This window comes from Sorex araneus, chromosome 2 (genome assembly GCF_027595985.1).
Source record: "Sorex araneus isolate mSorAra2 chromosome 2, mSorAra2.pri, whole genome shotgun sequence".
Classification (NCBI taxonomy): Eukaryota; Metazoa; Chordata; class Mammalia; order Eulipotyphla; family Soricidae; genus Sorex; species Sorex araneus.
The window spans coordinates 275940882-275967469 of NC_073303.1; the positions used below are offsets into that span (position 1 = coordinate 275940882).

The 26588-nt window shown below is 47.3% G+C and overlaps 1 protein-coding gene across 1 annotated transcript in view; it reads right to left on the reverse strand.

The window, feature by feature from the left end:
• Positions 1 to 26588, reverse strand: part of CLSTN2 (calsyntenin 2) — a 484980-nt gene that overhangs the window by 109584 nt on the left and 348808 nt on the right. Inside the window, exons 3-5 of the mRNA XM_055127980.1 lie at positions 7392 to 7587; positions 6469 to 6677; positions 340 to 489 (exon numbers count right to left, since the gene is read on the reverse strand). Of these exons, the coding sequence (XP_054983955.1) occupies positions 340 to 489; positions 6469 to 6677; positions 7392 to 7587 (555 nt within the window). The remainder of the gene's footprint in view (positions 1 to 339; positions 490 to 6468; positions 6678 to 7391; positions 7588 to 26588) is intronic.

Here is a 26588-nt window from a genome sequence, read left to right on the forward strand (position 1 = left end):
TTACTTAGTGTTTCCCTCTCCGACCCAACTGCCTTTTCCCCCAGCAGGTGGGACCAAGGCTGAGTGCCTCTTACTGAACCCAGGATGTCACACCACTGTAGTAAGGGCTCCCCAAACAAACTGAGCACTTCTATGAGATGAGGTGACTCGGAAGGGGGATCTCAGCTATAAAAGGGGGCTCATGCATGCAGCCCTACTGTAGTGGCTGAGTGATGGCACGGCCAGTGTGTGTGGAGGTGATGCGGGAATGAAGAGTTTCATCACCCAGGCCCATATCTTCCCCCCGCCCCCACTGCCCCGCTTCCCCCCAGTGATCAGGACAGACCAGGACAGACCCACCTTGCCAGCCCGGCTTGCACACCGGCTTCACGTCCACCTGCACCAGGGTGTCCTGTGCCGCTGGCTTCTGCCCACAGTCGTAGGCTGTCACCAGGATCTCGTACTGCCGCTGCTTGTCATAGCTCAGCTTCTCCGTGTTCCTGATGTTGCCTGAGGACACACACAGGTCAAAGACCATTTCAGCAGAGCTGCTCCGTGATGGCGCTTCCAGACCCTCCTCCGTTTGGCCCGCCCTGACCGTCCCCTAGAATGTGGCCGCCCTGCTTGCCTCCAGCTCTCCGGACAAATAAGGGCTGACAGGGGCTTGGCTTGCGGAGGGGACCCACTTTGGTGCCAGAGATCCAGGAACTCTGGCAAGGAGCCACCTGAGCCAAGGTCTCACTCCCAGAATGCAAGGGTTTGGACCTGCAAGTAACAGCATCAGAAAGCTTCTCCCGGGGGGAGGAGAGCACTGGACAGGACTGTATCCCGGATGTAGGGAGCAGAGGGGCCAACTGTGGGGCAATCTCCGGGGAAAAGGTGAAACCCAGAAAAATCTTTACATAATTGTTTTAACCTCGGGGCTCAGGGCCAAGGATGCCCTCACTGCCTCTTCTCACATTATTTTGCTAGCAAATAGGAAGTAAAATCAATAAGGAAATGTGTGGCCTCCCTCCTGAAAAGTACACACAGTTAAGATTCCTTGCCTGGTGGCAAAGATATTTCCATTTTCTTGGAGTGAGACCAGACAATTCTTCGGAGCCATTGGTGTGATATCCCCCCCTTCCCCCTTGTGGGATGCTATGATGATTTAGAGGTAAATATGTGCTCACAAATGAGCAAAATGTGGACTTGTTTTTTTCAGAAATAAATTTTTGGGACCCAAGGAATGAAGGAAGTTCCCAAGGGCATTTAGCAACTTTTTATTATTAATTAATTGATTATTATTTTTGGAGGGTTTTGGGGTCACACCTGGTGATGCATAGGGGTTACTCCTGGTTCATGCACTCAGGAATCACTCCTGGCAGTGCTCGGAGGACCATGTGGGATGCTGGGAATCGAACTCGGGTCAGCCATGTGCAAGGCAAATGCCCTACGTGTACTATTGCTCCAGCCCCACAACTTTTAACTTTTTGATCCCAACAGATAGCCATCTTCCTATACAGAAGTGCATTTCACTTTTGATTTTTGAATGTCTAATTTTTTTTTTTTTTTTTTTTTTTTGCTGGTGGCACACTAGAACTCCAAGGTTAGCATCCTCTTTTACCAAAAATGCAATCAAGCGAGTGGAACATTGGGAAACCAACCAACCAACCAATAAATAAGAAAAAAATCTGAAATAGCTGAGTCAGGGATATTTCTTAATTTTACAGAAGCTATTGAGATTCCTTCCAACTCAATGGATGAAAAATGGTCCAAGCAGATCAGGAGAACAGGGACTACATCACGAAAGCTCAGATGGTTAGAAACATCACATCCTGTTTGACAGACTGGAAGAGTCGATCCCCAGTCACCTCTGTGTACAAAGAGACTCAGGAGCAAGCCAGGAGCAGATGCCACAAATGTGCATGAACGGGGTGGGTGGGGAGGCAGGGAGAAGGGTGACGTGGTGAGGCAGGAGTGGGAAGTGGCCCATACCCTTGGGACAAGACTTGGAACAATAGCTTTTGCTATTTTCTCTGGACTGTTTCTAAAAATGCACCTGCAGCTATGGACCCCAAAGTAGAATTGAAACCAAGCCAGGCCAAAAGCTCTGAATAATCTTGGCCTTGACAGATTTCTGATTTTGTGGCTGGTGCTGTGAATTGTTTGTGTTTCTCCCCAATCCCTGTGTCACTCTCAGCTTGGGCCTCGAAGGATCCCTGCGGGTTCTATGAACCAATGAGTTATGGCCACCACCTTCCCGGGGAGCAATTTTGGTCAGTCAAAGCACTTCTACAGGACCCAGAAATCAGGTCTGGCATCATGCAATTGAATTTTGAACTCAAAATTCTCCCTTGTTCTTGTTTTCAAGTTAAATGGCTCTTGGAAGATGCTTCTCTTTGAGGGAAAGGGCTTAGGCTTACAAGCTGTGGGCTACTGAGTAGATTTAACAGTATTGATTGGTGGGAAAGAAAGACAAGTCAGCAGTCCTCGCTCCCACCCACTGCAGCCTACTTTCTTGAACGAGGCTTAATGAAAATGTCCAAGAAACGAATTCTCTGTCTCTGCCACAGTCACACACCACTGGGAATGGCTCTCCAAGCTCAGAACTGGAAACATCATACTCTAAAGCAGAGAATTATATTACAGCCCTTCGTCCTGTTAGACAGTCATATTTAGGTAAGACATGCTTTTCAACATTTTTTTTTGGAAGTTCAGAAAAAAAAATCCTATTTGTTCTGTTCTAATTAATTGTATTCCCTACCTCCACCCACACCATTGGAATGATTTCTCTACTAGAACCTTCTGAGCTGACCCAAATCCCCAGCTGACTCAGGTAAGAGTTGCCAAGTCTATTTCTCAGATCCAAATGAACCTGGGATGCAAACTCTTTGGCATCGATCCGCTTGAGCCTTGCATGTCAGGGAAGGTGCTGGCTGAAGCTTCATAGAGGGTGAGGTGTTGAGGTGCTGTGGAGAATGGACTGGGCAGCTGCACTGACCAACACCCAGAGGCTTGCCCCTAACCTGCAAGTGGAACAGAATTTACATGGCAGAACACTTCAAAGCTAGGAGTTCTGAAACTGCTCCTATCAGCAAGTCCACATCTAAAAACTGGTAATATTAAATTTGCTAAAATTCACAGGAAGAGATGCAAATACATTCAGACATATTTTTAGAGTGGGGCAGAGCAGAGTTAGACCACACTCAGCAGGGCTCAGGGCCTATTCCTGGCTCTGTGCTCAGGGATCATTCTTGGTGGTGCTTAGAGACCAGACAGGGTGCTGGGGATTGAGCCAGGGTCAGCAAGTGCCTCAACTCTTTTACTATTCAGTTCCCTCATGTCTTTTTTTTTTATTTTTGTGTCACACCTGGTGATGCACAGGAATTACTCCTTGTTCTGCACTTAGGAATTACTCCTGGCGGTTCTCTGGTGACCATATGGGATGCCAGGTAGGCCACGTGCAAGACAAACACCTTACCCGCTGTGCCCACAGTGAAAGAACTACATGCCCGAGAGTGAGAAAAAGACCAAAGACCAGAGATAAGTGTGTGTGAAAGCTTTGCACTAACAGGGGTGACCATGAAGCATTTTACAGGGAAAATCCACAGCATCACAATGTTAAGCCAAAAGTGAGGATTTAAAAAATATGGGGAATGTTTAGCTTGACTGTTTTTTTCAGGAGTTCCCAGAAGAATGACTTCTATGGCAATAGCTTGCCATTGCTGAGGGGATGGGTGAGTTCTTCCATTTTTTCTCTACATTTTAAAGTTTTCCAAGCTTTCTGCAATGGTGTGCACCAACTCAGGGTTACCTGTTTGGAGCTTCAGCCTGGAAATTCACTGCAGAGGCTGGGAAACAGTCACCCAGGAAGGAGACATGAGATAGTCACCCAGGTAGCGATCTAATCACAAGCATGGAAGCACTGACTGGCAGTGCCCTCTGTGCCTACTATCCTGTGGCCACTGTCTCTACAGCAGTGGTCAGTGTGGCAGTGACCTCACCCCCATGGTCTCACTGACTGGGAGTAAGCAGCACTGGTGGGCAGAGGCTGGTGTTGAGATCAGACCAGTTGGCTGATTCCATCTAATGTCTTCTGTCCTCTCCACTGCCCCGACGTCCCAGAGCCCCACCAGACCTGGAGTCCGAGACGTTGGCAGGGCCAGGGACCTTGACCTAAAGCCAGCAGAAGTCCCTGAGTGGGCCACAAACTCAGCAGCACTTTCTCTAACTCCAATGCAAAGAATTTATTCAAGGAGGCGGGAAGGTCGCAGGCGGAAGTGATGGATAGAGGCCAGCTGGGAAGCTCATTAGAAGGGAGCCTCTTGCGTGCCTGGCCCTCGGGCCTGCCTGCCTGATTCGGAGAACGAACAGCGCTTGTGATCCTCGCTGCCAGGGACCCACACTCCCCAGGAGTGCCCACTCTCCTCTTCATCTGCGGTAGTAAACCCGTGTCGGAGGCGGGGGCCAGGCAAAGCACCATTACTCACTTTTAATGAGACAGCGAGGGAAATAAATTGGCATATGTTAGTAAAATGGCTCATCAAGGTGAGTAATTATCTCCATGACTGGGGCAGTTTACCCTGCAATGAGCGAATTTGCATCTCATCTCTCCTTGGGCTGCGGCTCTCCAGAACCAAGGCAGGAGGCCAGGGGCGTGTGGCCACCCCACGCAGATCCCTCCCTATCTACTCTTGCTTTTCCTCAAGGACTCGTCACCTCCCAAGTTCCATTCAGGCCCATGGAACGCACAGTAGATCACGGGGAACAGAAACCCAGAAGAGAGAAATGTTTAGTAGCTATTTCATGGAAAAGAGAGTTCATGTGTGCTCACACAGGGGCGTGGGGGTGTGGGGGGGGGCTGATGTGTGCCCCGAATAGTGTGTCCATCTGTTGTGTGTGATTGTGTGTGTGCATGCATCTATTTGTGTTTGTACATGTGTATTTGTGTTTGATATGCATGTGCATTGTGTGTATGCATGCATGTTGGATGTGTGTGAATTTGTATATGTGCATGTGTATCTGACTTGTGCACACATGCATATAATGTGTAATGTGCATGGTGTGTACACAGGTATGTTTGATGTGTGGATCTGTACATGTGTGCATCTGATGTGTGTCAACACATATTTGTGTTTGATGTGTTGTGTGCACCGTGTATATGCATGCATGTTTGACCTATCTGTGTTTAGAATGTGTACTTGATATATGTGTGATGGGGAGGAGCTCACCAGCCCTGGCACTTATTAAATGTTTGCAGAGTAGATGCACTATAGACCAGTAAGTGGTGCTTCTTTGGGCAATGCCTGGGTCCTATGTGAAACAGATGGGATCCTATACATAGTTCCCAGGCACCAGTGGTGCTAATTAAACAGTATTCTTAGTTAGTGATATCATTTGACTAATATCAAGATATTGAAACTTGCAGTTAAAGTGGGTTGAGTTGATTGGCTGGAGTATTCAGCTGTTGAGAATGGTTAGAGGGGAAGTATCCGAAGACTTGATAGGACTCATTTCAGCTCCACTCAGTTTGGGACTGGAGGGTGGGGGAGGGTTCCTTCATTCTTCATTCTCACCAGGATGGAATTTCTCAAAGGGCATTAGCAAGACCTTTAATCATTCCCAAATGGCTCTCTAGTGTATAGAAGGTGTCCCAAATTCTCTCCACCTTCTCAGGTAGGGTCTCGTGCAAGGCAGAAAGCAGACAGTGGGGATGGAGGAGGCAATGTTCTATCACCTATTAATAATGAAAGGGATCCAGTATGCCCAAGGGCAGCACACTGGGTGACAAGCAGGAAGCCAGCCTCTGGCGCATCCGGATGAGGGACACTGTTAGCTCTCCATGCTGCACTCGCCAAGGAGGTATCTGAGGAGTCCTGCGTGGGGGGAATCTAGGCTGCTGGCACGTCAGGCACCCTCTCTAGGGTAGGCCTGAGTCAGGGTTACAGAGCCTGGATCCTGGAAGGCAGGGGAGACTTGGCCCCATCAAGTACAACAGTGTTCTCACTTGGCTGGCGGAGTGCTACTCCCTGCCCGCAGTGCGCTGTAGGGGTGGGGCTACTCCTTGCCCCGCCCTCTGATACTGTAGGGGTGAGGCTATTCCTCGCCCCGCCCCTGTGATGCTATAGGGGTGGAGTTATTCCTCGCCCCGCCCTCTGCGTTCTGTTGGGGCGGGGCTACTCCTTGCCCCGCCCCTGTGATGCTGTAGGGGTGGAGCTATTCTTTGCCCCGCCCCTGTGATGCTATAGGGGTGGAGTTATTCTTTGCCCCGCCCTCTGCGTGCTGTTGGGGTGGGGCTATTCTTTGCCCCGCCCCCTGTGGTGCTGTAGGCAAGGGACTACTCCTTGCCCTGCTTCCTGTGATGCTGTGAGATAGGGCTACTCTTTGCCCCGCCCCCTGTGACGTTGTAGGGGTGGAGCTATTCCTTACTCCACCCCTTGGAGGGTCCCCGAGAGGTAAAGTCGTGCCCTTGCCCCACCCTCTGCAAGGTCCTTTCAGGACACTCACCATTTCTGTCGATGGCAAATGGCACGTCAGTGGTGACGATTTCATAGTTGCAGATCTGGCTGTACTGCGGGGAGCAGTCCTCGTCCACGGCCTCCACCTGCAGGATGCTGTCGTAGATCTTGCCCTCGGTCACCACCGCCTTGTAGGCCGGCTCCTTGAAGGTGGGGGCGAACTCATTGACGTCCTTCACCTGGATGTGGACCACAGCTCTGGGCACAGGCGGGAAGGAAGAGATGAGGGAAGCAAGAGTTTCACAGTCCCCCCCACCTTCCACTGCGGGGCGGGGTGTGCATCCCTGGGAGGTGGTCCTGGGCTAAGGTACCAGAGGAAGCCCCAACCACCTCTGTCATCTGAGTGCTCTGCCCTCCCTCATCCTGCCCTTCCTCCCTGCTCCACCCTACTTCTGGTAGATGAATCCACCCGACGTTCTTCCCATTCTCTGAACACTTCCCCCCCGCGCCCTGGAGCTCAGGCTTGTAATTACGGTACTTGGGGGGTTACTGCATCACACCCCAGGTTGTTAGGTGGCTGGGGGAGTAACAACATGCAGTACTGGGGGATCTAACTCAGGGTCTTCCCCCAAGCTTTGCCCCCTGCCTCTCTTCCCAATACAATTTTCAGCTGCATTTCCTCTATGCTCATCTCCCCTCCCCAATTCCTCCCTTCCTCAGTTCCATCCCTCCTCCACGCAGTCAGAATGTAACCACTTTTTCATTTGGGTTCATTTGGGGGCCTCCCCCAGCAGTGCTCAGGCTTTACTCCTGGCTGTGTGCTCAGGGGTGGCTCCTGGCGGTGCCTTTGGGGACTGAACAGCCAGGTACGGGGGCTGGGACCTCGGGCGCAGGTCTGCAGGGCCGGATGTGGAGGAACCCAGGGGCAGGGGCGGGGGGGGGGGGCCCTCGGCTCTGGGCGGGACCACTCACTTGTGCGACTTCTTCCAGGCGGTCTCGCGGGGCCCGGCGCCGCAGTCGTAGGCCTGGATGATGAACGTGTACTCCTTCTGCAGCTCGCAGTCGATGGGGCTCCGGGCGCGCAGCCGGCCCTCGCCCGAGGTCTTATTGAGCACCACGGCCTCAAAGGGCAGCTCCTGGCCGTGGATCTTGAAGGCACAGATTTCCCCTGCCGGAGGAGAAAAGACGGTGAGTGGGGAGCCCGGCAGTGGCCAGACACAAGACCCAAACTTCTACGGAGCCGCATGTGCTAATTACAAAGTGCCAAACTGGGGGCCAGAGGGATAGCACAGCGGGTAGGGCGTTCGCCTTGCATACGGCTGACCCGGGTTCGATCCCCGGCATCCCATATGGTCCCCCAAGCACCGCCAGGAGCAATTCCTGAATGCAAAGCCAGGAGTAACCCCTGAGCATCGCTGGGTGTGACCCAAAAAGCAAAAAAAAAAAAAAAGAACAAAGTGCCAAACTGTCTCCTCCATGCTGAAAAAACATGGCCAGGCGGGAAGAGGCCTCCAGAGATAAAGACCATTTGGTGCATGGGAGAATGGAAGTGGTTCGCATGTGAGAACACTCCTGACACCGTGTGTCCAGCAGAAGAAAGGGTGTGAGGTGCAGGATTATCCCCAGACCTCAGCTGCCGGAGAGGAAGGACTTTAGCCAATGTCCAAAGGCTGCAGTGGGATGATGGAAAATGGGAGAGAACGCAAAGGTGGGATGGAAGTCAAAGGGCGGGATGGACCCCAGGAGGAGGAGGAAGAGGAGAGAGCAGTGGCCTGCTAGCTGTGAGGAGAGGGTTTACTTATCCAGAATGGACTCTGAGGGAAGGCAGCTGGGAGGGAAGGCGCCTCAAGGGAAAATGGAACTGCAGGGAGATAGAATTCCGGAGGGGAGAGAGGGCAACCGAGGTGGGTGGAAGCCCGGATGCTGGAGAAAGAGAGCGGGCCTCGGGTGGGTTGGAATGGGGGCTTGGAATTCAGAGGGAAAGAATTCCTTGAGTGAGAAGAGAACTCACTGATGGGAAAGCTGGAAGGAAGGATGAGCAGGCTGGGGGAGGGGGGTGCGGAATGGAATTCAGGGCATGAGAATGTGGCACAGATGCCATCCGATAGTACTGGGAGGGTGAGAGACAGGAAGGGAGTCAGAGGCAGTTGGGGAAAATAAGAAAGAAAAGAGAGAGGGAGAGGGAGAGGGAGAGAGAGAGCGAGAGAGAGCGAGAGAGAGAGAGAGAGAGAGAGAGAGAGAGAGAGAGAGAGAAGGTGGAAACCCCAAGCTTTCATATGCCTGTCTTCAGAGATTCCTCCTAGCTGCTTGCAAATGTGGCCCCTAAATTGGCAAGTTGAGGGTGTCCTGCGTGCTGTTGACATCCAAACCTCGGGCCAGAGCAGGGCACAGTGGGTAGGACACTTGCCTGGCATGAGACAGATCCGGGTTTAATCCCCGGGATCCCATATAGTTCTTCAAGCTAGGAGTAATTCCTGAGCACAGAGCCAGGAATAAGCCCTGAGCATCACCTGCTGTGGCCCAAAAACTAAAAAAAAAAAAAAAAGAAATCCAAGCCTCCCCCACCCCATCATCCCACCATCCTCAAAGACCCACAGCCCTTTGGAGTGATAATTCTTTTTTTTTTCCTTTCTGGGGATTGATCCCCATGTGCTCTGCCTGCTGACTAAATCTAAATTTGCGCTCTCTCTCTCTCTCTCTCTCTCTCTCTCTCTCTCTCTCTCTCTCTCTCTCTCACACACACACACACACACACACACAGACACACACACAGACACACACACAGACACACACACACACACACACACAGCCTGCCTCTTTTCCATTCTTCCCTTCTGATTCTTGACCTCAGCACCCACCTCACCGTTGCCTCCTTCCCCATCCTTCTCCCCCACTTCCCCGCGGGGAGAGGAATGCCACTTAGAGTCGCAATTTTCCCTGGAAAGCAGTGGGGGAGAGTGAGTTCCAGAATCCCCCGCGGAGCCTGCAAAACTAACTTCCTAAAGAGCCCAACATTTTGTAAAGTTAATGCAGTCTCCCCCTGAGCCGGGTTAATGTACATTGTACCTTTTTTTGGCTGCATTCAAATTGTGAGAGCAGAAAATACCTCCTTTCCTCTTAATAAATGGATATTTATTTCTCAAACCCCCAAATGCAAGAGAGCCCTGCTAGAAGGTCTTGGGAAGCCGGAAAAGTCAGAGGCACGTCCCCTTCCTGCATTTGAGGGAGCTTGTGGAGATGATGGGGAACAAGATTCAGAGTGTCAAGGGGCTGGGGGTGTGAACCCGCATGACCTGCGCAGCAGGCAGGCTGCAGGGGTGTCCAACAGGCTGTGCCCAGGGGGCCTGGCCCCAGGTTCCACTCTTAAAAGACATGGTCCCACCACATTGACTCAGTTTCCCCTGTCACCTGTGAGATGGTGGGGAGGGCGTTGGACTCTGGCCCCACATGGCCGCATTGTCCAGCTCGGTCCAGGCTGTGGCATTCAAGGATCCCCCTCTCAAGGGGGGAAGTCACACTTTTGGGGTCACTGTACCTGCCCCACTATTCCTGAGACACCAAGGAGGGAGGGGTTATCCCAGTGGTATGAGTGCTCCAAGCCACGAGGCTGCCCCTGTGTCTAGTCCCAGTAATCTCATGTACAGCAATCCAGACAATCAAACTGTCTTCTGCCAATTTGAACTAATGCAGGAAAGAAGGTGGAGTGGAGGTTGATACTTGCTCCGGCTCACAGAGCTATTGCTGGGTGTAAAACCAGATGTGGCTGACTTCTCTGCACTTTGCCCTTGCTGCCCACCCCCTCTCCCTATTCCAAGTTTCCTTTCCAGCCTTGCTCAGGAAAGGACCCCCCTACCCCACCTCCGACCCCCGCCCCCACGCCCACCACCATTTTACATACAGGAAGCATGCCCTGATCTCTTGCTAACAATGTTCTCTGAGATGCCCAATCAATACCAATCTTTGCTTTAGGCTTTTGTTTTTTATTATTTCATCGATCCCCGATTTCATTATGAACACTCGGTTTCCACGACCTCCCGTCCTGGCCATTTCTCAAGTGTGGTTGTGGGATAACAGAGAGACAGACAGGTAGTGCAGTCTTTCTAAGGAGCTGGCTAGGCCGGTGCCGGTCACACCACCGGGTCTCATGGCCCCCCCAGCCCGAGGAGGGCCAGCATGCAGCCGGCAGGGTGTGGCGACAGTTTTCATCTCGCCCTCGAGTTTCATTTCTGCCTCAAATTGGCTGCAGTTGAATGGAAGAGCATCTAAAGTACCTGCCTTGAGATTTCTTGCCCTGGATGAGTGCCAGATCAAGGAATGTGAAATAACCCTTGGCACCCTGGGGCATTCTCAGGCGCCCAGAGGCCACCATGATTACAAAGGCCAAGTGGACTATTTCTCTTGGGAATGTCAAGATAAGTCAAAAACATATGAGAGTGATTTTCTGCTGGAAGCATTTGATCACAACTAAAGTCATTCTCTAGATTCAGGAACCCTGAACTAGAGGAAATAAGGAGGAGGAGGAGAAGAGGAGGAAGAGGTGGCCTAAAATGGGAGGAGACAATGAACCCCAGAGGGACCAATTTCATCTAATCCCAGGCATAATTTCAAATTATTTTATTTATATGCAGGGGGCATGAATTTGAGGACCGTATCTGGCAGGACTCAGGGCTTGCTTGTGGCTCTGTGCTCAGGGATCACTCAGTATGGTACTCAGGGGACCACGTACAGGAGATCAATCCAGGATCAGCCGTGTGCAAGGCAAGTAAGTGCCTTAATGCCTCTGCTATCGCTCGAGCCCTTTCACCTTCACCTCTGCAGCCAAACACCATCCCATATAGCCATCCGGGGCGAGGAGATGTGGGGTGATACCAGGGGAGCCCCTTGACCAAAGTTTACTAGTGGAGAGAGAGAATTCAGGAGAAGATGTTCACTGCAGTCAGAGTCTGCCGTGTCTTGTATGAATGCACTTAAAAGAAAGGAATCAAACTGTTTTCCCTTGGGCAGCTTATCTGAAAAGATAGTGGAGGCAGAATGTTCTGGAGAAGGGGGTGGGGCTGGACAGTAGAAACCTGGTCAAACCATCTTGTGCCAAAACAACTACTGGTAACCATTCCCCTCGTTTTAATATGAGATAGTGATTCCTGGGCATGCGGAGATCTAACATGCTAAATGAGATGCGGGATGCGTGTCACGATGTGAATCCACATAGAGTGTGGCTAGGAGACCCCCCTCCCCAATACATGCCATGATAAGCATGGGACAGGGCCCTGCCATTTGTTGAGGTGAGACCCCTATGAGGTGAGCAGATTCCCTTGAATCACTCTCTAGCCAACCCCTTATGCCTGGGGCATGGAGAATAAAGGAGTTTTGTCTGCACCAAAATTCTCCTGTGCCCATTTCCTTTTCAATTGCCATTGGAGAAGGACGTACCCATTGATTTGTAGCACCCACACACCAGCAGAAATTGATGTAGTTGTCTCTAAGTCCTCCTACAAGCATCCAGGGAAGATGAATGAAACTTGATGAATGAATGAATTGAATTGATTTTTAGAATATATTTTGCTCCTTCCCTTGAATACCCTTGAACCACAGATTGTGTATATTCCATTTTTTCCCCCAATGAGAAAGCGAGTCTCAGAGAGATGAGGTGGTTTACCCCAGTCACTTGGAGAGAAAGGAGCAAATCCAAGACAGAAACCTGTCCTTCGTGTTGCTTTTTCACTACAGAAGTCTGGCCTCCTAGAATGAATGGGTGCTATAGATTTGGGTCCCCAAGACCCTCTCAGTGGGATTCATAGTCACAACTATCATTATCTCAGCACCAAGACATTATCGGACCTTTCCACTCTTTGCTATTTGGACTGATGGTCTGAGGGCGAGGGGGAGAGAGCGAGTGACTGACGGCTGCCTTTGTAGCTCCCAGCTGCATTCCTACCTCCCAGAGTCACGACAGAGAGAAATCAATGAGACCAACTTTACCTAACGACTTTAACGAGGTGGTAAATGTGATCAATTTGATCCGATTTCAATTCTTGAGCAAGCCTTTTTATAAAAATATTCAGGGAGGAAAGAAAAAATACACCCAAAACGTCTCTGTCTGGCAATATATAGCCAAGCTCTCATTGTGTAATTTAAATCATTTGCGTGATTTAAGTCAAGTTGCTTGCTTGCTTCTTCCACGGCATGCCATTGTGACTGGCAAGAATGATTGACAGACAAACTATGTTTATTCAGACTTGAGTGTGTGGCAGAGAACTTTCCTCCCTTTTTTTTTTTTTTAAAAAAAAATGGAAGCCTGTCATTTCAAGGAAAGGAACTGGCAGTGATTAAATTCAGGTTTACAATTTTGGAAAACTTGTTTTTACTGCAGTGAGTTTGAAAATTTACCAATACGTTAGTACTTTTATGATGAACAGGACAGATAAATTGTGAAATGTGATTTGTTTTTAAATTTAACAGGGGTCACACTCAGTGGCACCAGCTCTGACACTGCCTGGGCTACACTGTGGAATCAGAGATTGAATTTGTGGCTCTTAAGCCATAATCCTCTAACTGACTGTTACTTAAAAATGTATAAATTTGATGGGAAGGTTTGGGTTACTCCGAGTGGTATTCAGGGCTGGTTCCTGGTTCAGTGCTCAGAGATCAATTCTGGCAGGGTCTGGGGAACCATATGTGGTACTGGGGATTGAATCCAGGTCAGTCACGTGCAAAGAAAACACTTTACCCACAGGATTTTCTCTCTTGCCCTTACAATAGGTTTTTTGGATGTATTTTTCAAACACATAGATTTATGTGAACTCTACAAGAAGAAAACATCCAACCCCATCAGAAAATGGGCCAAAGAAATGAACAGAAACTTTTCCAAGAAAGAGATACGAATGGCCAAAAGGCACATGAAAAAATGCTCTGCATCACTAATCATCAGGGAGATGCAAATCAAAACAACCATGAGATACCACCTCACACCACAGAGACTAGCACACATCCAAAAGAACAAAAGCAACCGCTGTTGGAGAGGATGTGGGGAGAAAGGGACCCTTTTACACTGCTGGTGGGAATGCTGTCTGGTCCAGCCCCTTTGGAAAACAATATGGACGCTTCTCAAAAAATTAGAAATTGAGCTTCCATTTGATCCTGCAATACCACTTCTGGGAATATATCCTGGAGAAACAAAATAGTCGAAATGACATCTGCACTCATATGTTCATCACAGCACAGTTTACAATAGCCAGAATCTGGAAAAAACCCAAGTGCCTGAGAACAGATGACTGGTTAAAGAAACTTTGGTACATCTATACAATGGAATACTATGCAGCTGTTAGAAAAGATGAAGTCATGAACTTTGCATATAAGTGGATCAACATGGAAAGTATCATGCTAAGTGAAATGAGCCAGAAAGAGAGGGACAGACATAGAAAGATTGCACTAATCTGTGGAATATAGAACAACAGAGTAGGAGACTAATACCCAAGAATAGTAGTATATAATACCAGGAGGTTGGCTCCATAGCTTGGAAACTGGCCTCACACGCTGGGGGAAGTTATCCCAGATAGAGAGGGGAACACCAAGTAAAATGTGATTGGAGATCCTGCGCGGGAAGGGAGATGCGTGTTGAAAGTAGACTAGAGACTGAACAGGTTGACCACTCAATACCCCTAGTGCAAACCACAACACCCAAAAGGAAAGAGAGATATCAAATTGGAATGCCCCGCCACAGAGGCGGGGTCGAGTGGGGGGCGTGGGATTGAGGGGGGTGGAAGGGATACTGGGTTCATTGGTGGTGGAGAATGGACACTGGTGGAGGGATGGACTCTCAAACATTGCATGAGGGAAAAACAAACACGAAAATGTGTGAATCTGTAACTGTACCCTCACTGTGACTCACTAATTAAAAAATAAATAAATTTAAAAGAAGTAAAGTGAAATTTATCGATTACACAGGCGGGGTGGGGGGCTGGGGAGGTGGGGGTTGGGGGGAGGTTTACTGTGATTCTTGGTGGTGGAATATGTGCACTGGTGAAGGGATGGGTGTTCGAGCATTGTATAACTGAGACTTAAACCTGAAAGCTTTGTAACTTTCCACATGGTGATTCAATAAAAGAATAAATTAAAAAATATATATGGTTTAATGGATAACTGTCTGACTTTTTAAAAATAAAAATAGCATATTCTCTTTTAGAGTTTTTCCCTAAAGTAACACTGTGTAAGATTGCATGAGAATATCCCATAACTTTCAAACCAGCATCACTGCAAATCATCATACACAACTATTACATTAAGATTCCTTCTAAAGGTTCAGTTCCATCTTTCCTTTATTTAAACATTTTCACCATTTCCTCATCCCCTCCACTTCCTTTCAATTAAACACAAATTGGTCTTATAGTCTAAGACTTAATTTTTAAATTTAGTTTGATTAATTTTATTTTATTTAATTAATTTTGAGGACTGGAGCGATAGCACAGTAGGTAGGGTGTTTGCCTTGCATGCAGCCAACTCAGGTTCAATTTCTTCATCCCTCTCGGAGAGCTCAGCAAGCTACTGAGAGTATTCCGCCCGCACAGCAGAGCCTGGCAAGCTACCCGTGGTATATTCGACATGCCATAAACAGTAACAACAAGGCTTACAATGGAGACATTACTGGTGCCCGCTCGAGCAAATCGATGAACAACGGGATGACAGTGCTACAGTGCTACAGTGCAGTGAAGTGCTATCAAGTTCAAGCCTCTGTTTTTCTTCCCTAGCCAGCCAATTAATTTTGACTTCTATCCACCGCAATGAGTGTAACTATATCACATTTCTCTTTCTCTGGCTTAATTCACTCAGAATAATACTCTCTAGGTACTCCATGTTATTGCAAATGGCAGGATTTTGTCTTGTTCAGAGTTGTGTAGGATTCCATTGTAGGTACGAACCCTATCATCTTGACCCAGATGCTTGTTGATGGGGAGCTGAACTGCTTTCTGCACTCAGTTATTCTAAATAATGCTGCAAAAAGTATGGAATGCATATAACTTTACAAACGAACATTTTTATGGCAATCCCTCAGAAGTGAGATAACTGGATCAAATGGGATTTTTACTTTTAATATAGTTTTGTCTGGGGATCACAGATGAAGAGCTTCCACACAGTGAGAAAAGCAAAAGGACCATGTACTGCATGGAAAAAGATTTCTCATGCTGAACATCCTGAGAAAACATAATATCCCGGATATAAAAGTACTCATAAAACTCCACAACCACAACAAAACAACACTGAAAAAAATGGGAAGAATTGAAGAGACAGGCAGATGAGAACTGCTTAGCTCACTGACTATCAGGGGAATGCAAATCTAAACAATAATGAGATATCATCTCACACTAGTGAGATTGTCACATACCAAAAAGACCAGAAATAGTCCGTGTTAGCGGGAATGTGGCACACACACACACAAAAAGGAACCCGCTTTCACTGTTGGTGAGAAGATGAACTGGTTCAGCCTCGATGGAAAACAGGAAGGAGATGTCTTAGAAAATTCAAAATAGATCTACCATCCAATCCAGAAATTCTACCATGGAACAAAAAAACACGAATTCTCATGAAGACATATGCACCCCTGTGTACATTACAGCCCTGTTCACAGTAGCCAAGATCTGGAAACAACCCAAGTACCAAGAACAGATGAGCAGATAGAGAAGTTGTGGTGTCTCTCCACAGTGGACTGCATCTTGGCTACGAGGAAAGCTGGAGTCTTGCCTTCAGAGGCTCCTGGTGGGGGAGTGTGATTTATCTGGAATGTGGAAGGTGACCAGAGGCCTTCAATCAGGAGAGAGCCAAGGGTGCAAAATATTCTGCTCAAACAGGTCATCTAGAATCTTCTCATTCCAAAAAGGTTTATTTTAAAAAAATTTATTTATTTTAAACCACCATTTGGAAAGTTACAAAGTTTTCAGGCTTATGTCTCAGTTATACAATGCTCGAACACCCGTCCCTTCACCAGGGCCCATATTCCACCACCCAAAACCCCAGTATACCTCCCACCCCCCCACCCCCCCACCACCGCCTGCGTAGCTGATAAATTTCACTTCATTTTCTCTTTACCTTAATTACATTCCATATTTCAACACAAAATTCACTATTATTGTTGGATTTCCCCCAAAAAAAACAGCCCTGCTGACAAGGAAACATTTGATAATTAGTTTTCCATTGCTGAGAATAAAGAGATATGAAGTCGCGTGGCCTTAGGATTTCTGTATTTTAGTATTTTAGTAATTAAGTCCAGGGAAATTTATGTTAGAAATTGCATCATTTCCCTTCCTGGAAGCAGTTGCTGGTACCAAAAGTAGTCTAGCTGGCCTCCAGATTATGGTCAATCAGCAGCGGAGCGGTTCAACAAACGTGTGGCCACCCGGGTCGCATCTCAGCAGAGCGCGCACCGGTATCACCCTGGCCCGAGATTGCCCACGCATCCCGCTGTTTGAAATTCAAACCTCTTTTTTTTTCCCGTGCCACCAAGTTCGTACCTGGTTAATGGTCCTCATAATATGGCAGATGCCATGCTGCTTTTCCCCGAAAAGGGAAAAAAAAACAAAACAAGAAAGATCTTTCCCCTCCTTGGCCAGCGTGGGGCTATGGCTTAATTCACAGTCTAGAGACATTGCTGGAAGCAGTTGCTGGTGCCAAAAGTAGTCTAGCTGTCCTCTGGATCGTGGTTGATCAGCAGCAGAGCAGCTGCACAAACGTGTCAAAAAGTTTTAAGCTTCTCCTTAAGAATCAGAATACTGATATCCAAAGCAGTGCACACGACACGGCCCCTCTGCTCCTTACAGACTATGATCCGGGAGGTTACTAACCCATTTTGGCACCCAGCAGCTTCTTATAGAAATTCATCTAGACTGTGAACTGTGCTAAAATAATAGAAATCCAAAACTGCGTGGCTGCAGAAGTGGCCGCACAAGCTCATATAATCTTCATTCACAGCAATGGAAAACAAATTATCAAATGATGCCTTTTCAGCAGCTTTGATTGTTGGGGGAAAATTCCAAATAATAATAGTGAGTTCTCTGTTGAAATATTGAATGTATTCAAAATATAGAGAGAATAAAGTGAAGATCATTAGCCACTCAGGTGGGGGGAGATGGGGGTGGGAGGGGGGTATATTGGGGTTCTTGGTGGTGGAACATGTGCAGTGGTGAAGGGATGGGGGTTTGATCATTACATGACTGAGACTTAAACCTGAGAGCTTTGTAACTTTTGTCATGGTGATTCAATAAAATAAAAATTAAAAAAAAAAGAATCAGAATACTGGTTTACAAGTGACGGGACCAGCACATATGCTGCCTGAGCCCATGTGCCGCTTGTGCCCATGTGGTCAAGCACTCGTGGTGCCCGAGTACATGTGTCACCCACATCTCCTCTCTTGAGATGTGTACTTTCATGTGTTCATGTCTAATGATGAGATGTGTGTAGGGGCTCTCTCTGCCCTTGGAGAAGCCGGGGTTCTCTCTTGAGCACGTTATTCTCCACTCTCTCCCACTTTCTCTTCCTTCTCTCCTTCAGAAAGCTCAAAATAAAATCTATTTTACTTCAAAAAAATAAGTGAAGGGACCACTATGACAATGATGGTTGGAAGGGATCACTCTGGATGGGAGATGCGTGCTGAAAGTGGGTAACGGGCAAAGCACCAAACAGGATGGCCTCTCAGTATCTGTAGTGTAAACCATAATGCCCAGAAGGGGGGAGAGAGAGAGAGAGAGAGAGAGAGAGAGAGAGAGAGAGGTGACTGCCATGGGGGCAGGTTAGACGGGCTCGTGGCAGGAGGGATACTGGCAACATTGGTGGTGGGAAATGTACACAGGTATAGGGATAGATATTGGAACATTGTATGACTGAAACTGGATCACAAACAGCTTTGAAACTGCGTCTCATGGTCGATTCAATAAAAAATAATTAGAAAAATAATCACACAACATTGGGGGCAGATAGTACAGCAGGTAGGGCTTTTTCCTTGCATACAGCCAACCTGGGTTCAATCCTTGGCATCCCATATGGTCCCCCGAGCACTTCCAGGAGTAATTCCTGAGTGCAGAGCCAGGAGTAGCTCCTGAGCATCGTTGGGTGTGACCCACAAAAGAAAAAAAATGAATCACAATATCCCAAGCATGCAGGATCATGACCCCAGGTTTGAGGAAAGTGAGAGACCTTGAAAGATGCTTCTCAACCACACCCACTATCCTCCCTCCTGGGGGACAGTTGATATGGCCCACACAGTGAAGGGCTAAGTGGATGTATTTAAAGTGTGTCTGTGCCTCCAAACTAGTTGTCCATCACCATGAGGAGGACAATAACCGTCCCCAGGGTACCAACACAGGACTGAACTCAGAAGCACATATATTGTGGGCCAGAGAGAGAGAAAGTGCGCGCACGCACAGCAGGTGGGTGTTTGCCTTGCGTATGATTGAGCCAGGCTCGATCCCTGGTACCACAAATGGTTTCCCGAGCCCTGCTAGGAGTGCTCCCTGAGCACAGAACCAGAAGGAAGCTCTGAACACAGCTGGGGGTGGCCCCAAAGTGAAAAAGCAAAACCCACAGAAATATGTCTTAAGAAAAAGATGATTTTAACTTTGTTTTGTTTTTGGACCAATGTCTTTGGAGGTAGGGAGGTTGCTCCTCTCTTGGTTTGGGAGTCCCGGGAAACTTACGGTTCCAGAAATTGAATCAGGGGCGGCCACGTACAAGGCAAGGGCCTTAACCCTTGTCCTGTCTTTCTGGCTGAAAGGTGGATTTCAAACTCTCCCATTTCAGATAAAAATAATTCAAATTCCTCGAAGTAGAAAACTGATGGGAATAGTTTCATGGATTGTCTCTCAGGTCACACTGTCACGTGTCTAGGGTGGCGTGGGGGGTCTCAGACAGGTCTGGGGTGCAAGGATGACACTGGAGTCCCCTTGGCACAGTGCTCAGCCTCAGGCATCTGTGCTTGTCCTCTTTACTTCTGAATATAAAATCGTGCCTTGTCCTAAAAGCGCCACCAGGTTACCTTGCCAGAGTGTGGAAAGCCGAGAAGGCTAAAGGTTATTCATTACAATGACAATAAATCCTGCTTTTAAGCCCACAAGTCTCGAGATGCATATTGGCAACTCACCTTGTTTCAATTAGAAAAACTGGGAGGAGGGGTGGGGGGGAGCGTGCGTGGGTGTCACCAGGTCAGTTTACTGTCTGCTTTGCACTGAGCAAAACAAGACCTGCTCTTTTACATAAAAAAAGAAAGAAAAAGAAAAAAGCTGTTTTCCTGAATCTTTGCCTGGAGATCAAAAATGACTACCACACAGTTATTCTGTTGCTGAAAAAAACAGGAAGACCATGAGTTTTCTTTTTTGGCTGATAATACTTGTTGAATGAATAAGTGATGGAGCCAGAGCCAGCTGTGGGGTTGCGGGAGCCTGCTTAAGGGGAACTCAGGGCAGGACATTCATCTCATCCCCACCCATTCTTCTGTGTTTAACACCAAAGCTGCACACTCCCAGGTGGTGTATCTCAAAAGGAATGTCGGGGAGGGGCTGGGGGTGAGATGGAGGTAACTGGAGGTGGGTCACGAGCTCACGGAAGAAACGGGACTAAACCCACATGTGCCCAGACCAACACTGGTGCTGGCCTCCCCGCATTTAAAATACTGAAAGTAATAAATAAACAAACAAATAAAAGAGAATACTCAGAGTGACACCCAGGGGTGGATATTTAACATACTAATGACACAGGGGGCCCATGTCAGGGCGTCATTCATACATTGGTCATGTGCAGGGAAGACCCAACCTTTGTATGTTCTGAGGGACTTGGGGGCAGGGAGCTCACATTTGCGGTGCTTAAGTGCAAGAGCTCCGAAGGAGGCGAGGTCGGGAGACAGCTTCTCTCCTGTCTGCTTCCCTCTGTGCCTGGCATGGAGACTCACGTTTTGGTTCGAGCTAAAATTCTCCTGGATTTGCTTCCTTCCCAAGTCCCATTTGAGGCACACAATGATGGGTTCACCCATTGCTTTGTCAGATTAGCCCGGGGAGAGAATCTGAGGGACTTCAAGAGGTGCCCGTGGCATGAGAGCAGAAAAGATGCCAGCTGGGTGATCATTTGGTCTGGCTGGTGCCCAGAGGTCTGGGGCTATGGGACTCCAGGTACAAATGGGCTGTATTCCATTTGTTCGGCCAAACTTTCCCACGCATAACTCACAGAGCAGGAAGACACGGATGTGTGCATGCATCAAATTCACTGCAGCCCACATTCATGGAGGAGCAGCGTCCTCAGGGCTCCAGCGGGAACAGTTTGGAGGAATCAGAGACCAGCTCTGTCCTGCAGAGGCCGGCGAGTACAGTGCTACAGAGTGGACGGGGACAAACAAGCCTTCAGTGGGTCTGGGTTTATACTCCCGAATGACTCAATTTGGGGGGGGGCAGCCCCTGTTTGGACATGTTGTGCCCGAATTTCAGATCCCCAGTTGTGGAGAGACCAAGTCCAGACACAATAATGCAAAAGCAAAGAAACTTTATTGCTCGCTCGAGCTAGGGTCCAAGTCTCATCCAACACAGTGGAGTCTTGACATGGACCCCGACTCCAGATCACAAGAGGTGATCCCTTCTCTATTCCAGCTGCCTTCTCCCCCGGCTCATGAGACAGGCTTCCAACCATGAAGCAATCTTCCTGGCCCTGTCTCTACTCTCCTTCGGTTGTCAGTCTCATATTAAAGACATATTTTTAACTCTTGGTGTTGCAAAAATTATTGGCCCTGAGATGGTTACCAAATGGAGATAAATACCAAGCAAGGAAGGAGTGGTAGAAAGAGAATCTTGTTTGAAATGCAGGGTCCTTGGTCAGGAGACAGAACTCAGTGGACTGACCGCTTGCCTTGCACACAGGAGTCCTGGGTCTGATCCCTGGGACCACATGGTTCCCTGAGCAACTTCGGGAATGACCCTCAACCACAGAACTGGGAGTTTGCTCCTGAGCACTGCCAGATGTGGTTCAAAAGCTTTAAAACCAAACTGAACAAATTACAAGATGGAGGGTTCGTGTGTGCTCACTGTTCCTACAAACCCACCCCATAGTCACCTCTCAGAGACTCTTGCAGCCAACTCTCACTAGTCCATTAGAGGAGTGATTGCTACGGAAGCACCTTTGGAGTGCTCCCATACAAAAAAATTTCTATACAAATATTACAAATATTTTCTGCAGTCCAACTTGCAGCTTCCACAAAGCTTTTGTGAGCGGCCACGTCTTGGGGGGGAGGGGATTTGAGTTGGAGCTGGGTTCTCAGGGGCCAAACACCGTCCTTACCTGCCCAGGGGCTTACTACAGGGTCAGGATAGACTGAGACTAGAACTGGACGAAGGACGATGGAGGAGAGTGAGTGCTAATGACCAGAGTAGTGCAGTCTCCTGGGGGGTAAGCCAGATAAGCAGTGGCACAGGGAGACAGTATGTCCCAGGCAAATATCTTTGCAATCTCTTCTTATACTCTTTGCCTTTCTGTCTGTAAGGGCGAAACTAGCGCCATGACAGGTGGCAGAAATGAGAAAAATCAGGTAGGCCTCAGGTTCAGTTCCTGGAACTGAAACAGTTTCCCAGAAATCAAACAATGTGTAACTAGCCGACCTGAACCCACCTGGAAAGTTCCTGGGCCCAGCAAGTGAAGCTCAGTCAATCACTGTGCCCCAGAAATGGTTTTTTGTTCATGTAAAAAAATGAGTAGCTTATGTAACCATAAACCATTACTGGAAACGATTGTTTAACTGTTGCGTGACCACTGTTCCCATTGTGCTTGCTTAACTTTGAAACCAATATAAATAAACCGCTTGTGATCTGGAGTCGGGGTCCATGTCAAGACTTCACTGTGTTGGATGAGACTTGGACCCTAGCTTGAGCGAGCAATAAAGTTTCTTTGCTTTTGCATTATTGTGTCTGGACTTGGTCTCTCCACAACTGGGGATCTGAAATTCGGGCACAACATGTCCAAACAGGGGCAGCCCCCCCAAATTGAGTCATTCGGAAGTATAAACCCAGACCCACTGAAGGCTTGTTTGTCCCCGTCCACTCTTCTAAAATGATTTTCTGATGCTGGAGAGATGGTACAGAGGATAAGGTGCTTGTGTAGCTTGTAGCCAATCCCAGGTGGATCCCCAGCACCACGTGCCCCGCCAATAACGCCAGGAGTGACCCCGAAGCACAGAGCTAGGAAACGCTCCCAAGCACTGCAGGTTGTGGCTCCCAAACAAAATAAATACACAAGTAAACAAATGATATTCACTAGCTCCTTTATTCCAGTTCATTCCCAGCCCTGGCGTCTTGTAGAATTAGAGCAGGCACTAGGTGAGGTCTTGTCATCATTGCATTTTTGAATACACAGGTCACTGCACACCGGGTAGTGCTTGGATACTTGAAACATGGCTGGTTTGACTCCAACACCGAATTTTGACTTTATTTCTTTTTTTTTCTTTTTTTTTTGCTTTTTGGGTCTCACCCGGCGATGCACAGGGGTTACTCCTGGCTTTGCACTCAGGAGTTACTCCTGGCGGTGCTCAGGGGACCATATGGGATGCTGGGGATCGAACCCGGGTCGGCCGCGTGCAAGGCAAATGCCCTACCCGCTGTGCTATCGCTCCAGCCCTGACTTTATTTCTTTTTTTGGAAAAAAAATTCCTGTCACATGTAAATTTTAGAACAGACATGCAATTCAGTTACTGGAAAGTGTCACTGAACATTTGGGTAGGTGAATAATTGTTTTCCTTAATGAATAATAGGAAAAGTCTAAATACAGATCAAAGTTTTCTCAGGGGACCTAGAGTCCAAACAAACACATATCATAAGGGGGAAATCCACAGTGGGTGGACTTGAAAGACATGTCTATGGAAAATAGAATGTAAAATTTTATTACATTAATTTTTTTTGTTTGATAATATGTTGAAATGTAATGCTAGATATTTGGGATGACATCACATACATTATTAAAATGCATCTCACCTGTCTTTTTCAACTTTCGAAATATGCCTACTATACTAAAGATATGTAACTTACTACATGGTTTGAATTATGTCCCTGATGAATAGTACTGTAATACAAAAATCAATGGTAGACATCGTTAAAGGCTAATTTTCCCACAAAGAAGAGAAGGCATTCTCCAAGAATGGTACAGTTGTTCTGCTTTCTGATTTTTATTTCTCAACATTATTCTTAATATTTAGGATAATGCTCTCTCTTAAAACAACAGGCCATTTGGCCTTCTTCAGATAATTAAGCAAAATTTAACTCGAGTTCTCCAAGTGCTAATTGTCAGGCCTTGAATTAGCATTACCTCTTAATGATAGCTTAAATGGCATTGTTATAGGACCAAAATTATTCTTAAATGTAAATGCTATTGAATATTTACATAACAGCACATCGGCCACTTGCAGAAATTCAGATGTACGTATAACAGACAAATGGCCTTTTGAAAAGTGATCAGCTAAGATTGTCTTTTGGCAACCGGATTCTAGTTTATAATTCACTTAGTGAGTGTTGAAAATGTATAACCCATAATAAAATAGACTTAATCTTTATAAAATGGATTAAATAATAGTTATTAGTATTACTAATAAAATAACAGGTGTAGTATATTGTAATTACCTATAACAAGTCAAATAATTTTAATATTAATAAGAGATCAGACTCTGCTCAGGGATTGCTCCTGGTGGGTTCAGGTGCTGGGGATTGAACGGGGAGGGGGTGGCTGCATGCAAGGCAACTACCCCGCCCACTGTCCTAGCTCTGTAGCCCCAATTTTAGCATTTTTAGTAGCACTGTAGCACCGTTGCACTGTCATCCCATTGTTCATCGATTTGCTCGAGCAGGCACCAGTAACGTCTCCATTGTGAGACTTGTTGTTACTGTTTTTGGCATATCGAATACGCCACAGGGAGCTTGCTAGGCTCTGCCGTGCGGGCAGGATACTCTCGGTAGCTTGCTGGGCTCTCCGAGAGGGGCGGAGGAGTCGAACCTGGGTCCGCCGCATGCAAGGCATACACCCTACCTGCTGTACTATTGCTCCAGCCCCTACCTTTTCTTTTAAGAATGTTTTAAGTTTGCACCAATGTTACACACGGTGCTTACTCTGCTCAAAGGGAAGCTGGGAAGCTGGAGTGGGAAAAAGGAGCGGGAATGGGAGCTGGGAGCTTTGTGTGTGGGCACCTATTCTCTCACAAGAACACCAGAAGCCGGAAAACTACCACCTCCCTTCCACAAAAAAAACACCCAACAGCCCAGAGGGTGGTTAAAAAAAAGACAGATTTGGGACAGAAGTAGAAACTTGGAGACAGAAACTTGCCACAGGCCAGATTTTTAGTTTTTAATCATTTAAAACACCAGTGGTAAAATACACATCCTATAAAATTTGCCATCTTCACCTCTTTTAGTGGGACGCAATTCAGATCTACTATTGAATTCAGTACTCACTGTTGCAACATTCATGAGTTTTTCTGTTTTAATCCTCTGCCTTGGGGCAGCAGCAGCCCAGATGGAGCAAGGGGGATTGAACTCTGAGAAGACCTTTTCTCTTTCTGCTCCCGTGAACAGTGCTGGGCTGGGAGCGAATGGAGGAGATCCCTGAACCCAGGGAAGGAGAAGCTCTATGCTTACACTTCACTCAAGACTCTCGCTGGTCCCTAAGTCGTGCAAGGTAGGGACAGGTTGAGTGCCGTCTGTACCGACAATGGATATGCATTGTCCTACAGCAGACAAGAGGGAGTAGTTTAAGCTTAACAACTTAATTGCTTGTTAAGATAAATAATCAGTTTTGGAAGAATTAGAATAGCCCAGGGTGTTGCTAGGATAACATTCAAACCCCCTAGAATGCAACCCAAACTTACTGGACCTATGAAGAATCAGGAAAATGTGACTTTTGCTCAAGAAAAGCCAACTGTTGCCACCTCCAAGACAACTCAGTCACAGAAAAATGACATGCTTGACACCCATGATTTCAACCTACATACAAGGTTATGCCCACATTTCAGGGAAAACGGGAGAAATATTTCAAGGAAGGACCACTAAGGCAGAAATAAATATTGTTAAATAATAGGGTTTTTTTTTTTGGTGTGTGCTCATTTCAAGTTTAATACTGAAAAATGAGATTTTTATCCAGGTCACTCATGCATACAGCAGTGATGACTTTTTTAGGGACTAGCAGGAAATGTCTGTGGGCCAGTGTTGGTCCTGGACCAGAGGCTGAAAACCACAGGTTGCCACGTAGAATCATCTCAATGACTGTAAAAGGATCAAACCATGAAAGCCAGGAAACAGTGGAACTCAAACTTCAAAGGACTAAAGAAAAAGCCCAATAATCTCAGCCCATATTCTACAGTAAACAAGAAGCACCTTGTGGTGGTGGGAGGTGGTGGGAAAGATAGGTTAAATAAAGATATTTCAGTTCCTCTCCACTAGAGAAACTGAATTACTATTACTAAAGGGATATTTTTTCCCCTGGCAAAAGACAAGTAATACCAGGAGGAACATGGGTCTTTATAAACAGAAAGAATAATTTTCTCTTCTAAATTAAAAAATATATATGTATATATGATGTATATATGCATATACATACATATATATACATATATATATATATATATATATATATATATATGAAACTCTCCGCAGAGAGTCTCTTGCCCGCATGCCTGGCTGTCTTCCCCGGGGCCCCTTTGAGAGGATGGGCTCCAGCTTCCCTCCCCTCCCCAAGCAGAGCTCCTGGTGGCCGAAGACCTCCAGAACCTAGCCACAGACATGCTCAAAGCCCCTCTCCACACATTTGGACAAGCCTCATGCATGAAGGTACCGGCAGAGGAACCCAGGTGCGTGTAATCCCATCAATGGCCAACATCCAGAGACTTAAAAGCAAGCTCCCAGAAGCGCCTGGCTGCTTTGCGGCCGGGCCGCGTGATATCTTATAACCTACTTCTCCCTTTGGGAGAAACTGGCAAGCTACTGAGAGTTTCCTGCCCACATGGGACAGCCTCGCAAGGTTTCCATGGTGTATTCATATGCCAAAGCCAGTAACAAGCTGGGTCTCATTCCCCTGACCCTGAAAGAGTCTCCAATGCAGCATCGTTGGGAAGGCTGAGTAGAGAGAGACTTCTAAATCTCAGGGATAGGATGCACGGAGACAACATTTCTTTATACA